We start from the raw sequence: 18,175 nt of genomic DNA on the forward strand, positions 1-18,175 counted from the left end.
ATATGCTCGACACTGTCATAGAAGATGTACTGAACAGAGGCCAATTGGAAGCGATTTCTTATATTTAGGTGGTAAAATTCTGCAGCAAGCCTTCAAACAATACAGGGTCTCCTCAGTGAGATCCAGAGGCACTCAGAAATAATCAGTTTAGTTAACCATACAGGAACCCAAAAGGATAAAGAATATTTATTGTCCAAATTATGGCATGAAGTTGAACAGGTGGTCCAATGAATTAGCATGTCAGTATGTGTATATTCTCTCCATCTCTGTCTCTATCTGCAGCATCAGTCCAAGCTTTAAGGCAACCTACTGTGTTTGTGTTTGTGTGGGTGTGTGTATAGTCTAAATTGACAAATTCATTAATTTTCAAAAGATACTGGGCAACATGCCTTGAAGTATGTGAGTATGTATGTATATGCTCTTATAGGTCTATGTTAATACACATATTGCCTCCAATCCATTCTTCATATTTATGTATACAGAGAGACTAATTTAATGAACTATCCAACATATGTATGTATCTATATTAAATCTCTATCTTGGACTAGTACTGAAGATAGACAATAAATTGAGCCCAGAATTGAATTAGAAGTGGACACCAAATTGTTTTACAGTTGGAATATTAGGCTCCACTTTCATGCTATTCTTCTTAATGTATTCTACATCCAGTCTAGTTAGCCTATTTGCTGTTCCCTGGTTTTGCCTGGTCCTGCTCCACCTAATCCCACCCACATCTGAAATACTGCTATTGTCTTCAAGGGCAATAGAGCACAAGACAATGAATTAAAGCAGGAGGAATTGCTTTACATTTATCATAACTATAAAAAGAGAATAGCTACATTTTAGATAGATTTCTATGCATAGTACTATGGGAAGTGTTCCTGACCACTCAATATTTTAAGGATCTTGATGTTGGTAATTTAAAAGTTTTGACTTTATAGGTCTGAAATTGAGCTAACCAGGTAATCTGAGATCCCCCAGATCCTATAATTCCAGGAGTTGATAATCTTTTACATTTCAATACTTCCAAAGACCTGCAATTTCATTTGTGTAGTTAGTTCATTCACTAACAGCTCTTCACCCCCTCCATGCTTCAGTGGACATCTGAATGAGTTGATTCTGATGATGTGACTCTCTAAAGTTGGACAGGTTGGCTCACAGATGACATCATATATTTCTGGGCCTGGTACTCAAAGCTTTTTGACTCTGGTAAAAAATGTCAGGTGTTGCCCTTCACCAACAAAAATCTCTAAGAACTGACAACCACTTCGAATCAAAACAATGAAGCAATTGTATATCTACAATAATTGTTGCTTGACTGCTCCCCAAGTCCCTAACTCTGACAAAAACAAGAATAAAACGTGATTAACTTTGACTTGACCATTTCAATATATGTTTTAACATGTAAATACTATAGGGAATTTGCTAACTTTCTATTTCGATAGCTAGTGTTTGTATCGTGGAACATTTGGTAGATCTTTTAGGGCTTGAAAAGAAAATTTCAAGCCATAGATTTTCACTTAGTGGTTTTGAAAGACTTTCTCTGGAAACACAACCTTTAGCATTTTGACTTTCACAGATTTTTTTCCCTTGGTCTTCTGCCAAAGGAATTTAGCCTTTTCCTTTCTTCTTTGTGCATAAGCAGCACTGATGATACCCTATGATGATGGCACCCCTAGGACTCGTTCACTGTCTTTTCTCCACCAGTGGCAATTGTGTGGAGTTTGAAGAAATGCCACAGTTAATGATTTGGCCTGGGCATCTGCCTAGGCATGGTGGAGTACTCGAGAATGTTTTCCCTGGAGGTGTATCCTATGGCACATTTCATTCCGCTGTTGTGTAGATTGTACCTGCAGGGGACTTATGGATGGATTCCAAACCAAAGATTACTTGTATGTCAGATGACACTGGTACAAATCTGACCTTTTGTCAGCAGCTTTGACTCTGGCTTGAACATGACATTGCACTTCAGGCAGAAAAAGTTTCAATTTACGTGAGAGTAGTGTCATTTTCCCAAAGCAGGTGGACTAGATCAATTTTCAATTTTCTACCCAGAGGAAACTTCATTGTGTTCAGAGCTCAATAAAATGACATTCTGTCCCTAAGTAATATGTTATTGTTTTAATTTTAGTACTTGAGAAACAAAGTAGATATCCATGTTAAAAAACCTGGAGCCTGATCTCCAGTGCATTAGATTGAGAAGGGTATGTTGAAGGAGGGGTCAGCTGAGTGGCTCAGCAGATAGAGTGCTGGGCCTGGAGTTTGTTTGTGAGTTCAAATCTGGCCTTGGACACTTTCTAACTGTGTGACTCTGCGCAAGTCATTTAACCCTGTTTGCCTCAGTTTTCTCATCTGTGAAATGAGACAGAGAGGAAAATGAAATGGCAAAGTACTCCAGTATCTTTGTCAAAAAAACCCCAGATGAGGTCTCAAAAACTTGGACACAATTGAAACAACTTATCAACAACAGCAAATGTTGAAGTAGACATCACATATTGAATAGAGAGTAGGCCTAAGAATCAGCAAGACCAATGTGTATCAGTCCTGCCTTTGATGATATAGTTTACATGAGGCTGGGCAAATCACTTAATCTTTTATTGTCCCCAAATGACTCTATTTGATTATCAGTTTCAGGACAGGTGCTTAGATATCTCATAGGTCTGGTCTCTCCAAAACAAATGTCAAATGTAAGCTCTTTGAGGGAAGAGATTGTTTTATTTTTACAGGGGCGGAGAACCTACAGCCTTGAGGCTACGTGTTGCCCTCCAGGTCCTCAAGTGCAGCCCTTTGACTGAATCCAAACTTCACAGAACAAATCTTTTACCACACTTGAGGACCAAGAGGGCCACAGGTGGTCTCGAGGCTGCAAGTTCCCCACTCCTGGTCTAACATCTAGCACAATGTCTTGTATATAGAAGAAGCTTGGTAAAAAATAATAATAATAATAATGATAAGTTTGATTGACAGGAGCTATATAAGATGAGAAGGTATAGTTATATTATGATCTGTCCCAGTAGATAAGAGTACTTAACAATGATGAGAATGCAAATCTACCTAAGGTTAGAAAGATCTGGCTGTCAGAAATTCCTGTTAAGGCATCTAGGTGGTACAACCAATAGAGTGCTGAGCCTGGAGTCAGGAAATTGTTGTTGTTGTTTAGTCATTTCAGTCTTGTCAGACTCTTCATGACCCCATTTTGAAGAAAGAATTCAGTTCACTTTATAGATGAGGAAACTAAGGCAAACAGGCTTAAGTGACTTGCCCAGGGTCACAAAGCCAGTAAGTATCTGAGGCTGGATTTGAACTCAGGTCTTCCTGACCCCAGGCCCTTCCCTCATGGAGTTTACATAATATCAAAGGAAATAACATGTACAAACATATATTCAAAATTTATATAAAGTAATCTGAACCGGACATGTGATTTCACTGGTAAAACAAAACTCAGAAACAAAAATCCCTCTACCAATGCCGATAAGCACCAGTTCTGTAATTTACAGTCTTAGGACAATAGCCTGTAGCAATAAAAAGTTAAGTGATTTGTGTAGCCTCACTTGGTCAGGATGTGTCAGAGGTAAGACTTGAGTTCATATCTTGAATCTACATCTGTCTGACTCTAAGGTCATCTCTTTATCTACGAGCAGGCCTTGGGGACCATCTGGAGCAGGGGCTGAGGAGGGAAAACCATAGAAGCCCTTCTGAGGGAAGTGACCTTTAAAGGAACTTAGGAATTCTAAGAAGTTTTGAATCCATGTCTCTTTTCAAGATCTTTCCATTATACTAAACTGTCTCTCTAAAAGCAAAACAGTCATACATGGTCTTAAATGACAGTTACAATTTTTGTCTTAAATAGCTTTAAATAGGCTTTTATGCTGGTTGTCCTTCTTTGTAAATCAACATTCAAACAGCTTGATGAAACATATTACAAACAAGTTGAATCTTTTATCTAGTTACTGTCTAAAAGAAACAGTTTAGCATTCATGACACTCAAGCTAAAATGAACATATCTGGGAGGTGTTCAACATTTAAATGATCAATCTTAAATAATTCATCCATCAAGTCATTTTATTCAGGAATATGTTTTCCAACTAAGAGTAGTTAGATATAACTAGTCTAGCACAACTATCTAGACTTTCCCATGGTCATTTGCATAATTGACTTAAGAGTTACAAACAATCAATTAATCAACAGCTATTCACTAAATGCCTATGTGTCAGGTAGCATGCCAAGCAGGAAAGATTCAAGAGCAAAAATGAAAAGAAAAAAAAGATCCATTCCCTCATGGAGCTTACATTACATCAGAGAAAATAACAAATGTACAAATACAGGTATATTCAACATTTATACAAAGTAATTGGGCAGTTCTTAAAATAATATGTTTTATGTTATGGCAACCAAGGAATTAATGTGAAGAACAGATGAAAGAGGATGAAGAGCCGTTCTGAACCAAAAGAGAGACAAATACTTATAAATTTTTCAGGCCACAACAACTCTCAATGACCATGGAAAGGTAGTGATCTTCAGTACTCACATTGATAACAAGTCCTTGAAATGTTGAAATGGTTCATTGACAACACTTTAACATTTTTGTATAGTTCTCACTTTAACCAACACAGTCTATCTGCACTGCATGCCTTAGTTTGAGAGGTTTATCATGAATTCGATGTGGTCTATCACTTGGCCAAGATTCATTTAATACCTTTGAAACAGGAGGTAGAGAAATGAGATTCAGAAGCTATAACCAAAGACATAAGAATGGTTGATCTCACTGACAGACTTAGGCATCAAGTAGAGGGTTGAAGAAAGAATCCAAAGGGAATCCACATTTAGGGAATGAGAAAAGGAAGGGAAGCAACAAAGAAGGCAGAGAAGAAAAAGTTAAAGAATAATACCAAAAACTGTGCTTTCTACAAAAAACAAGAAAGAAAATAGTTTCAAGAAATACAGAGTGATCAGTAAGGTCAAATGTTATAGCATAGAAGTTGAGAAAGACATAGACTGAGGAAGGGTCACTTGATTGAGCAAGAAAGAGGTTCCTGGTTACCTGTGAAAGCTATTTCAGTAGAGTGGTAGAGATGAAAATTAGATTTTTGGTGACTATTCAGGAAATTGTGGCATTATAGAAAGTGAAATCAGTTATCAGATGGAATGAATGAGTGAATGAATAGCAGGACCATGCAAATGACTTCTGTATTATTATTTTCTAAGTTAGGGGGTTACCTGAGCCAGTTTGAAGGCAAGAAGAGAAGATCTAGTAGGCAGAAAGAGATTGAAGAAATTAGAAATGGATCAATAACTTTGATAGTAGTAATTCTAGAAGAGTTGAAGCCATGAGGCACAGAGTACAGATGGATGATTTAGCTTTATAGAAAAAACAAAGTAATTCTTTGCGAGTAGAAGGATATCTGAGAAGGCAGAGGAGACACTGATATGTTGATGTAAACCTGGGGGCAGGTGGCAGAACTCTGATCCTTTGATCCTGTAATCCTTTGTTGAATAGAGCTTACAATACCCACAAAATAGATGGAGAAACCATCTGCTAAAAGCTATAGTAAGAACAGAAATGGAGGTTTGAGGAGAGAGAGTAAGGCCCAAAATAACCACTGTTGGGGAGTGTGCTAGGGATTCAATGAGATGAATAAAAGAATTTGATCAACAGTAATCAGGTTGGACAGCACGAAGCTCTGAAGGGCCAGGCCTGCAGGACTTTTCTTCTTCTATTGAACTAGTTACCTTATTAATGTCACAAAACTAATATCATTCACTGTATGCGTTTGGCCTGATTTTTTTTTTTTTTTTTACTGCCAACAGTTTCCAAATTTAAATGAAGAAACATCGAACACTTCAGCACTGATTCATTCAACAAATATTCATTAAATGTCTGATACTTATACAGAACCACACTGGGTAGTTTAGATCAATCAATCAATCAGCAAACATTTATCAAATGTTTAATATATGCCAAACAAAACCTAAAGTACCAAGCAAAAATAAAAGACAAGAACTATAGAATTCCATAATTGAAGAGTTGGAAGTGATCACAGTGACCATCCAGTTCAACACATACATCAAAGGAGTCCTCAGTATAACATACCCAACAAGTAGTTATCTAGACAAAGTGTTTAAATTCAGAAGTTCTATAGAGAAACAAAAATACTTGATACACTTAGGCATAAATTACATAGTGGAAAAAGGGAACAAGCAAGCAACAAACATAAGACCTGATGTACAAATCCTGTAAATTGGGATTATAGTTACCTTCTGTTTTGGTGTAGACAGCAACATTCCCATTGACAAGACCAGCATAGAGACACTGGGATGTGCAAGTTAGGCTCATGACAGTAGACTTCTCAGGTGTGAAAAAGTGTTGAAGTCGCACCTTCTTCGAGCCTTGACTACTTTTATAAATAGAAATGCTTTAAAAGAAAAACATAAACTAATAAGCATATGTTTAACATATAGAGAAAGGACTTTACAAGTTAGGGATTTTTTTGGGTAACTGTTTTTACTTTATTATAATGGAGTCAATGTTAAATTTGGAGGGAGTAATAGGGTGTTTCTAGAAACTGTGATACCAAAAAAAAAAAAATGCATGAAGAAAAAAAATTTTAAGTTCCAAAAAAGAATTAAGTTAACCATTAATATGCTATGCTTCATTTATTTAATACTGAGTTTTAATCTGATCATGGCAAAAAAAATGCTGTGTGACTTCATCTTTTATCTACAATGGTTCTTTCTTTGAATAAGTGATGCTACTTCGGCTCCTTTCTCTTCACTTGGACAAGAAGCATTCTTTTCTTGTTAACAAATATTGTCACATTATAGGAACATTAGTCTTAAACTTTCCAAATTTTTTGGAAGATCAGGCCAGAGAGTCATTATATTATTCTTTTCTAAATTAGGTCCATGTCCAAATGTGCCTACAGTGCTAAAATGTGGTCCTTTTTTATTCTAAAATAGTTTTAAAAATATCTCAGTGGTACATTTCATGGTATAAGTAAAACCACACCTTTTAAAACAATTGCCATTCATGCTTAGGGGGGTTTCCTAGAATAATTTTGATGTTCCTTATTCAGTACTTACTTCAAAGGGTAATAATTATAAAATGTTCATGTGTATATTGCACTCTATATACACATGAATTTACAATGCATTGTAAATATATATGTGTGTATTATATATATGTGTGTGTGTGTGATAACCATAGATACAGAGGGAAGGGATCTCAGAGGTAATCTAGTCCAAGCTTCTCATTTTATAATTGAGGAAACTGTGGCTCAGAAATATAAAATGACTTTCTTGAAATTGATTGTCAAATGCAGGATCTGAAACCTTCTGACTTCAGTTAGTGATCTTTCTACTGTACCAAGCACGCATATACACATATCATTTTCTAACATGAAGATTAATTAAATAATTCTTTGCATTATGATGGTTCACTGTTTAATTCTAATGATGAATACTTTTGAGAATTAATTTATTTGTAACAGTGAAAGACAATACTACCTCCCTTCTTCTGTGCCTAGACAAATAGTAGGTACTTCTGAAGCTTTTCCAACCACAGTTTCAGAATCAGGGGTGACACTGGACTCTTTATGTTTCTCGTCCACTGGAATGTACACCATACAAAGAATTCGTGATTCCACATTGAAGCATTCAATCACTTTTGGACTGGAATGTTGAAATGAGATGATGGCTATTTGGCCCATTTGATTAGTACAGCTGCCAATCTGAATTAGGAAATTAAGAAAAAAAATGATCAGCTGATGAAAGATTTCACAATCATACAATTCACAAAAACAAGTTTTAAAGAGGTAATGGCTTTGAAGGAAGCAGTGTGGCCTAGTCCAGAGCTTCTTAAACCGTGGGTTTAAAAATCTGGCAACAGTAAAAGGTTTCTGAATGCACAATGACCAAAAATTAATTCAAAATCAAACTTGTAACAAATCTGAGGTGTTTCTGGCAGTGCTTGTCCGTGTTGCATCCTGTTCTGGGCACAAAGCATGCATACTTTGCACTGTGCATGCCCTCAGGCCATGCAATGCTAATGAAGGCTGCTGAAACCAAAAAGGGTTGTGAGTGGAAAAAGTTGAAGAAGCCATGACCTAGTCAACTGAGTATAGGACAGGAATCAGAAAGACAGTAGGTTCAAGTCCTGCCTTTAGCTATTTAACCTCTCAGTTCCTCCAGGTAACTCTCTAAAACTATACTTTACAGATGAGTTGACAGTTTACATCAGCGAAGAGAGATTCCACACCAGAAGTCCCCTACGTTGATTAAATCACATGTCCAGACCACCTCTCTCTCAACTCCAATACCACCCTCAACTCTGGCACAAAAAAAAAAAAAAGGTTATTTCATTAAGAATATAAAATATTTTCAGACCCAAACTGATACTTGGGATCAATTATGGTCTATTTTCTTAGATAAGTATTTTCCTTCAGCAACAACTCTTCTTACTCTTGATAGATTGATCTTTAGATAATAATAATAATAGCTTAAATTCCTCTTTCAGGTTTACAGAGCTCTTTCTCAAATACCACCACATAGCAGAGACTATGTATATTGTTAATTCAATTTTACATATGAGGAAATTGAGGCTGAAATGAAAAAGTGACTTGCCCATGGTCACATAGCTGTTAAGTGCTGTGGTCAGAATTTTTACTTTGATTTGCCTGACTCAAAGCCAGTATTCCTTACTATAAACCACCATTTGACTACAGAATCTAATATGTGAGCAAACCACAGAAATTTCCATGTTGTAACACAATAGTTCAAAGCACCATGCCTTTAAAAAGCAAATTAAAAACTATTTTTAAAAAAAGTGAATATGGCCTAAAATACATAAGTAAACTGAGAATCTTAATAAATTTCATATGATCATAGATACAGAATTGAAGAGAATTTCTGAGGCCCTCTAGTCCAATTCCCTCATTGTATAGATGAGGAAATGAAAGCCAGTGAGTTTACATGATTTGTTCATGGTCACAGAAGTCACAAACATTAGACACATGATTTGAACCCGGGTCATCTAATTCCAAAGCCATGAAGTACTTAAAATGTTTATACTTTATAAATCATTGAGTATTTATATTGATACTTTTTTTAGTTATGACATTTTATCATGTAGAGAAGCTATGCAAGAAAGTTCAAACATATCAGCAAATCCATTGCAAATTAGAGTTGTCTGAAAGCACCAAGAAGTTAAATGACTTGCCCTGGGTCATAGTCAGTATGTACCAAACGTGGAACTTGAACCCAGGTCTTCCTGACTCTGAAATCAGCTCTCCATCCACTATCCCATTCTACCTTTCTATAAAATCTAATAAAATATCACAAATACTAAAAAAGATCTGTGATTTCCTCAGCATGGTGAACAGTCTGTCTACCAACTAGCAGGTAAATCCTGGGGTACTGACTGACACACACACATAGCTAATAAGTGTCAGGGGTGGGATTTGAGCTTACATCTCCCTGATTCTAACCCTAGGACTCATTCAGAAGTGGGGTGGATGCCAAATTACTAATTATTGTTCTTTTGACTTTGGTGAACGATAATACGGTCAGGGAACAGGCAAAGGAGCAGAAGGAAGAAAGGCCACGTCTGCTCAAAATTGTTCCTTCCACACATTTCGCTAATTAGAAATCCATTTGGATTACTCATCTGATTTAAAATGCAAAACCCCTTGATGTTTAAACTGCCTAAGTAGTGGACAGATGACAGTGCTGGACTTGGAGTCAGGAACATGTAAGTTCAAATTTTACAGTAACTGTGTAATCCTGGGCAAGTCACCAAACTTTTGTCTGCCTAGGTCTCCTCAACTGTAAAATGTGAATCATAATAGCACCTATCTCATAGTATTGTTGTGTAGATCAAATGAGACTATTTGTAAAGCTATAACCACAGTGCCTGGCATATGGTAGGTGCTTAATAAATGCTTGCACTCTGCCTCCAACTCACACATTAATGTAAATTAATCAGATGGTTTTCCTCCTTCTATGCAGCTGCTATCACTAATGGATTGGGATTTTAGATGGAGGGCAAGAAGGGTGAAAGAGGGAGAAGGAAGCATAATTTTGGACACTGTGTCACTTAAGGTGCAGAAGCAAGCTTAAGAGGGGAGTAACAGGTGAGTAATGTTTGGGCAGCCAGCTGGCAGAGGGGATGATGTAGGAGAGAGGGCCCTTAGAGATGGGAGGTGCTGTTAGAAAAGAAAGTGAGAAGAGACGCAAGATATACCAAATGCCTTAAGTTTGCTGAGGTCCTTGATATCCCACAGATATTTCTGTGAGTCTCATAATTTTTCTTTGCATGAGCAAAGTTAGAATTCATTCAACTGAGAATGTTTACTTCAAACATTAGGGAAGTTAATTTATGTTCAACGACTTCAACAACCTTTCAGCATTTGGCTTCTGCAAGGTACATAGTATCTACTGCAACTTTAAATAGCCTATTTCCTGATGTCAGCACTTCCTCGGTTGCAAATTCATCTCTTTCCCAATGCAGTACAACAGTGGACTGTTCTCTGGAAAGTGCTAAGAGCCAGTTTCCAGTATGAGAAGCTATCAAATTCACTCAGGACAGGAAAAAATGCCATTTCATCTTTAATATAAGGACAACTGAATTAATTTTCCAATTAGGCTAAATATTTGTCTTTGTAATGATATTAAATAAGAAAAAATTTTACCCTTGTATTTGACATTTTGATATTGGGATTTTTTTCAAAACTATTTTACTACTATTGACTGTAATGCTTTTCTCTAAACTTAGAAAGTCACTGGATTTTATTTTACAAAGTTGATGAATCTTAAAATTCACAATTCAAAGAACACTAGGGCATATTTTCCTATCCCATTTTCCTATCCCTCTACAGGAAAAGAGTTTTCAATAAATTCCTTAGTTTTAAAAATAAAGCTTTCCAATACATATAATAAATAAAATTAAAAAATAAAAATAAAATCTTAAACTGCTCATTGCCTTTGACCCTGTGATCATACTACTGGATATATCTATCAAGGAAGTCAAAGGGGGAAAAAATACAATATATGCAAAAATATTCATGAGATTACTTTTGTGCCATTAAAGATCTGGAAACAAAGTGGGTGCCCATCATTTGGGGAATGGCTGGAAAAAAAAACCTAATGATCTGTGAATGTAACAGAATATTATCACAAAGTAAAAAAAAAAAAAAAACAACAAATATGAAAGATTTGGAGAAACATGGGAAGAGTTGTATGAACCTATGCACAGTAAAAGAAGCAGGACCAAGATAAGAAAGAATACAATGAGTATAATGGCAGAAAAAAAAAAACCACTTAAAATAATCAGAACTCTGAGTAATTAAAAAATCAATAATGTTCCCAGAGAAAAGTAATGAATTCTTCCTCAAGAAGAATGTTGCATGCATTGTCAGATGGCAATCACTGAATAGGTTTGTTTGTTTGTTTTTTGCTTGTTTTTTTTTGTTACTTTTTAAAATTTTGAACTTAAATACAAATAAGGAAAAACCAAAATTAAATACTAAAACTTAAATAATACAAAATAAGGAAAGGAAAAAAACATCATGTGCGCAGCAGAATGTGAGAGAGAATTCAAAATATACAGCAATGAATTTCCATTTCAAGAAAGCTTATATAATAAAAACCGTGCATTGTGTTGAAAGTGGTCCATCTTTTCTTTGCTTCCTTGTAAGTTCTTCTGTTCTCTGCTGTACACTTTTTACTTTGTTCTTTTCTCCCCCTTCCTCCCTCTCCCAGAAGGCTACAATTAAGCATGGATATATTTATATACAGATATATGTGTATGTGTGTATACACACACACATATATATATATACACATACACATATATACATAAACACATACATACATACATCTAGACATGTACACACAAAGATAAACATATATATACACACACATATAGCCATACATACATACACTTATACACATACTTAATTAGTCACATATAAACATATACATTCATATACACCTATGTAAAACTGTACTATACTTATTGTTTCTCTCAGGGTGGATAACCTCTTCATTCATAAGTCCAAGTCTTTCTATATTTTCCCACCAACTCATCTTTCCTACATCATAACAATATCCTCACCTTATACTGTCTAGTTGTTTTAAACAGTCCAAAACAATGTTGATAAATATGGCTGACACACAGTATAGTTTCTACATCCTTTCTCTTTTGATCAAATCTATTTTAGCCTTAACTTTGTCTGAGATCATGATTACCACCCTTGCTCCTTTTTCCCTAACAAATTCTACTCCTGATCTTTATTTTATATTTGTGTGTATCTCATTTCCTATCCCTCTTGACTCCTCCACTTTACTTCTACCTAATACATTACCCTCCTATTACTTAACCTACCCCTACCTTCAATGATCCCTCCCTTTTATTCCCATTCCCATGATCTAAACCCCCTTCTATACTCTCCTTTAACCTATTCCCTCACCCTTCCCTCTAAAGATCCATCCCTTATCCTCCCCGCCCATCCCCTTAGCTTTTTATTTCTTTCTGAATTTAGAGGACTTTTACACTCTTCTAAATGTATACGTATTGTTCCCTCTTGAGCTTATTCAGAATGAAAGTAGGTTTCCAGAACTACCAGCCTTCCTCCTCCATCTAATTCCTCTGTGTGGGTTCTTCCTCTCACACTTCATTTGTGTAAGATAATTGCTCTTTTTAGCTGTTCCTAAACGGTTTTACTTTTAAAAATTATATCATACTCAGGTCTACCCCCCAATCTTTCTTACAAACTGCCCAATTAGTAATAACAATCTTAGACATACTTTTTACATTTTACAAACGTAAAAGGTAAACAGTCTGTCCTTATTGAGTCCCTTGTAATTAGTCTTCGGTATGTATCTTATATTTCCCTTGACTCTTGTATGTCAAATCTTCAGGTTTTGGGGGGGTTTTTTTGTTTGTTTTAAACAAAATCCTCAAAGTCTGACAGTTTATTAAATGTCCACTTTTTTTGTTTCTTTTTGGTTTTTTTGGCTTTCAGGTGAGGCAATCAGGGTTAAGTGTCTTGCCTAGGGTCACACAGTTAGTAAGTGTCAAGTGTCTGAGGCTGGATTTGAACTCAGTTCTTCCTGACTCCAAGGCTGGGGCTCTATCTACTGTGCCACCTAGCTGCCCCTAAATGTCCATTTTTAAAAAAAAAAGTTTTTCATTCGGGATTATGCTTAGCTTTGCTGGGTATATTTTTGGCTAGAACCCCAGTTCTTTTGTTTTTTGATATATAGTATTCCAAAACCTGTGGTCTTTTAGTGTCACCGCAGCTAGGTCTTATGTGATTTTAATTGTGATACCACCCTTTTTAAATTGTTTTTTTCCTTATTGCTTGTAATATTTTATCCTTGAGCTGGGGGTTTCAGAATTTGACTATAATATTCCTGTGGGTTTTCCTTATAGTATCACTTTCAGATGGTGACTGGCGGATTTTTTTTTTCCTATTTCTACTTCCCTCTCTTGTTCTAATACTTTCCAATCCAGACCTTTCCAATCAACCATCCCGGTTGTCTTGGGCTATAAATTTGTTTCACTCTGTCTTTTTGTGGGTTCTGCTGATCTAGAATTTGTTTAGAGTCATTTTTTACAGGTATTTGGAGGGGTTTGGGGGAGAGCTCAAGGAAGTCACTGCTTTTACACCGCCACTTTGGCTCCACCCCTGGATCTCCTTTTCTAATTGATCGACTTTCTTTTCATCATCTTTTTTTTTTTTTTAGATTGTTCTTTTTTATTATCAGTTTTTCCTTAATTTCTCTCATCTGATTTTTCAAGTCTTTTTTTTAAGTTCTTCTATGAATTCATTTTGGGGCAGGTGACCATTTGACTTTACTCTTTGGAATCGAAGAGGGTTTCTTTGCTTCAGTATCCTCCCCTGAAGACAAACTCTAGTCTCCTCTATTCCCATAGAAACTCTCTATGGTTGGATTCTTTCTCCCTTGTTCATTTTAAAAATTGTTATTTGTAGCAGCTTAGTTTTTGTAATCACTTCTAGTCCTGGGGTATGGGGAATGGTGCCTCTGGCCTCAGATCTTCCTTCAGTTCTCCCCTCTCACCTGGAATCGAAACCAAGACCTGCAGCCCTCGGTAAGTGCCCACAGCCAGTGGCGTCCACACCCCACTGCTTCTGTACTCACCAGGCTGTGATAGTTCCTTTTATACCTGCCACCCGAAGCCTAAACCTGTGTCCTCGTCGCCCCCACCCCCACCCCCACCCCACCCCCATTCCCCATCCCCCCAGCATTGTTGAGTCTGTTCTTTATCAGCAGAGCTGCTTCTCTCAATCTTCCCAGATCACACACCCAACTTCCCTCACCGACCGGGGGAAAAAGTTCCTGTGTCTAGGGCCGAGGCAGCTGTCCAATCCAGCTATAACCCCAGGGATTGCCCCTTGTTATTTAAATGGACACCACCTGGGGGTGTTTACTCTTCACGGGACCAAACCTTGTCCTGGGACTTTTCTTCAGATCTTCTCCAATTGTCCCAGGAGGACCACTGTTCTGCCTCTACTCTTATTTATTTTTACCACTCTATGTTCACCCTGAGGTGCTATTTTATCTCATTTGTGGGAGAAATCTGAAAAGCTTGGAATTTTCTGACCTACTCAGCCATCTTCCCAGAATCCTCTCTGTTTTACTTTTTTTTTCTCAAAGGATGTTTTAGGGGCCTGGTGACAGGGGGTTGGTGGGGAAGAAGAGACATTTTCAAAAAGGCCTGTGATGTAAAAAGCATCAATAAAATTTTTTTAAATAAAGCTTACCCATAGAAATCCATGCTGCATGGAAAATGAATTTGGCTCAGTTTCATTGCCAAGGTAAGGTTCTGGATTATAAGCAGCACATTCAATCTGAAATGGAAGAAAATGAGCTATCCTCAGATAAAATGGTAATAGTGTATTTCTTCCCTTCTTGGATATAAATGTAAGGCATTTCTTCTTTATATCTCAGTAGGACTTTCTGTTCATATATTATAAAATATCAAAGTGACAATCGACTAAAAATCTCCAAAATAAATAGACTTCCTTAGAAGTAGAATTTAGTGTTTATGGAGGCGACTGGCTAAGTTGTACTATCCTCAATACTTCACTCATCATACCTCAGTTAAATAACTGAAAACAAAACACTCATCACTGAACACAAGGTGATCTTGCTTTTCCTTAAAGCACTTAGTAATGGCATCATGTAGCGTCCTTTGTCCAATAGGTCAAAGTGAATGAAAACCTTTTCCCCAGCAAAAAGGAAAAACATCAAACTAAACCAGTCACTGCCATGGCACCAGGAACTTCCAAGGCCAGTAGAGACTCTGTGAGTATAAAAGGACTCCTCCTCCCTTGCAATGTCCATTTAAACTCCTCCTACCTTGGACCTTCCAGTGCATGGAACAAGTTTTTCGAAATCTCAGAGTTAGAAGGATTGAGAAATTAGCACTGAAAACAAGGAACGACAGCATTTGACAGAACAGGAAAATCAAAATCATTGAATAAATTGTAGCTAATTAATTTCTGTATTCAGATTGATAATATGGGGAACATTAGTAAAATGCCTCAGGGGCAGAGATTTCATTTACCCCAAAGTAGGCCCAGTTCTTCACTGAAGTAAAAAAACAGGCTTCTAATTATGACTAATTTTGGTTCCTGATAGTTTGCCAAGCAGAGGCAAATAGAACAGACAAACGTGAAGCATGTGTCTCCCTTATTCAAATAATAATGTATTGAATGCAACTGAGCTGTTTTAATACTGAAGACCCTGAAGGGATCATACCATGCAAAGCAGTTTCAAAGGCAAAAGCACTTAAATAGATAAATTGCTGCTTGGCATTAACTACTACAAGGGGCAGTCAGCTGACAGAAGCCAACCAGTCAAGAAATATCTATTAAGTATCTACTCTATGCCAGACATTCAGAACTGGGAAAACAGACAAAAATGAAAGTTAGTGCCCTCAGAGATTCTACATTGTAGAAAGGGACACATGTACACATCTAAGTTTATACAATCTATAAGAAGGCACAAACAACAAGGGAGGGTTTAAGAAAGGTCTCTTTTAGGAAGTGGCATTTGAGCTGTGCTTAGAAACTGAGGACAGAAGGAAAGAGGGAGAACATTCCAGGGGAGATGGGATGTCATTTGTAAGGAAGAACACTAGTTTGGCTTGAGAGAAGCCAGCAAACCCTTGCTAAAGAAACTACCTTTCAAAAAGAAACCCCATTAACTGTTAATAAAAGAAGATGTCTTCCTGCCCCTGGCAATCATTCACTGTGCTGTCCAAACAGGAGTAATTGCAAACACAATATAGATACTAAGGAAGTATAAATTAATCATTTTAGATATCACTGTTCTCTACCTTAAACTCTTGTTGTTTGGCCACCATCACTGGCATGTGTTTAACAAGAAGAGGGTGTTTCTCCTTTTTTATTTGATTCCCATCATCTTCTACACAGAACCAGCCCAGATGGTTCTCCTCCTCTATAATCATATTCAAAGAGAAAATAGATGAGCAAGAAGCTTCTGACAGATAAAAAGCTGCACCCAAAGGTCACATCAATAGAACTTTGCAATGTTTTGTCTTGCTTAATTAAGTTAAACATTTGAATACTTTGAAAATCTATTATTTTACCTTTATGCATTCTCCCTCCTCCAATAACATGATGACAGCCCCTCTATAACTTTGTGGATGGATGGTTTGGGGAGTTGTTATGATTGAAAAATTCATCAGCCCGAAGCCAATGTCATGGGAAACTTCTCAGAACTTAGCTTGGAAGCTTCTAGGACAACAGCTTTTGAGTCTGCACAAGACCCATAGCCTAGGCTCATCCAGACTGTTCATCAATGATATCACCTTCTATAAGGTAGGGTCACCTCAACTCCGTAAATAGAACAGAACTGTGAGAGACTTAAATAGCTAAACTCTTTACAAGTTTTTTGGGCGGAGTGGAGAAAGAGACTCTGTTTAGGGGTAAAACCCTTATTGTGTGTTTTTCAGAAACTCTAGAACCATGGAACCAAAGAACTTAGAACACATGCAGTTATTTTAGATATGAGGAAACTGAAGCCCAGCATAGATAAGTGAAATTCCCAAGGTCATACAAAGCAGAATTAGAACTGCGATTTGAATGCAGGTGGTCTAAGTCCAAATCAAATGTTCTTTCTGTTCCTAGATATCTTTTCTTATTACATTTAAAACAATTTCATTGTTTAGTCTTTCTAATACTAGAGAGTGGTTTCAAACCACTCTGAGATGCTCCTTACTTCCATTAATACCACACTTCCTGTTGGCACTTCCTGAATGAGATGAAAACACATTAAAGACTGTGAAATCCAGCTGTTTTAATCCCTGTGGGTTTGATTAAAGCAATCCTGGTGCCTGAGTTCACATGCCAGGGCTGCAGTGAGAATAAATTAGCTGACACTAGCACAATGCTCTTAGGTGAAAAATGCAACAGAAACTGAAGTATTTAATGGTTTAAAAAAAAAACAAACTAGGATTTTAGTAATAAAAAAAATCCTTTAATCCAGAGACAAGAAAGCAATTCATTTTCGGTTGGGGGCTGCAATATCTTGAAAAAAGGTTAGCCTAAACTTATTTTTCAAAGATCAGATTTCCTCTGCTTACAAAGTTCCTTTGCAGCCAAAGTTGATAATTCACTAAACTCTATTCGCTATGTTAGTGATTCCTTTTTAAATGAACCAATGAAATTCAGGGGGCCTTTCCATTTAAAAACAAAAACTCTTCTTCACCCATGAAACACAGCTAACCAGGTTAATGAGTTATTACTTTGGACAGCTAATTTTCTTTTTCTTTTTTTAGGAGATTTCCCCTTGGCTTAGAAAATAGCTTGTGAGTTCTAAAACACACACACACACACACACACACAAACACACAATGCGTAAAATTTTCTGCAGTAACTTAGAAATATGTATAATGTATATAAATGTATAATGCTTTCACATAAGCAATTTAGGGACATAGTAAAAATCAAGAAATAGATGAAAGGGAAATTAGAAGATGACAAAATTGGAACAAGTCCTGTTACCCAGTCATAAAACAATAATTTAAAGAGTTGAGGGAACCTTAAAGATCATCTCATCCAATTCTCTCTTTTATGCATGACAAAACTGCGACTCAGAGAAGTTAAGGAACTTGTCCAAGGTGACA

The 18,175-nt window shown here is 36.7% G+C and overlaps 1 protein-coding gene across 4 annotated transcripts in view; it reads right to left on the reverse strand.

The window, feature by feature from the left end:
* ARHGEF10 (Rho guanine nucleotide exchange factor 10) overlaps positions 1-18,175 on the reverse strand; it is a 224,582-nt gene that overhangs the window by 39,863 nt on the left and 166,544 nt on the right. For all 4 annotated transcript variants that reach the window (XM_027840416.1, XM_027840417.1, XM_027840418.1 and 1 more), the window contains 4 exons: positions 16,364-16,485; positions 14,784-14,870; positions 7,504-7,727; positions 6,256-6,413 (listed from right to left, as the gene is read on the reverse strand). In XM_027840416.1, the coding sequence (XP_027696217.1) occupies positions 6,256-6,413; positions 7,504-7,727; positions 14,784-14,870; positions 16,364-16,485 (591 nt within the window). The remainder of the gene's footprint in view (positions 1-6,255; positions 6,414-7,503; positions 7,728-14,783; positions 14,871-16,363; positions 16,486-18,175) is intronic.

Source organism: Vombatus ursinus, unplaced genomic scaffold (assembly GCF_900497805.2).
Source record: "Vombatus ursinus unplaced genomic scaffold, bare-nosed wombat genome assembly UNPS02014841.1, whole genome shotgun sequence".
In the NCBI taxonomy this organism is placed as follows: Eukaryota; Metazoa; Chordata; class Mammalia; order Diprotodontia; family Vombatidae; genus Vombatus; species Vombatus ursinus.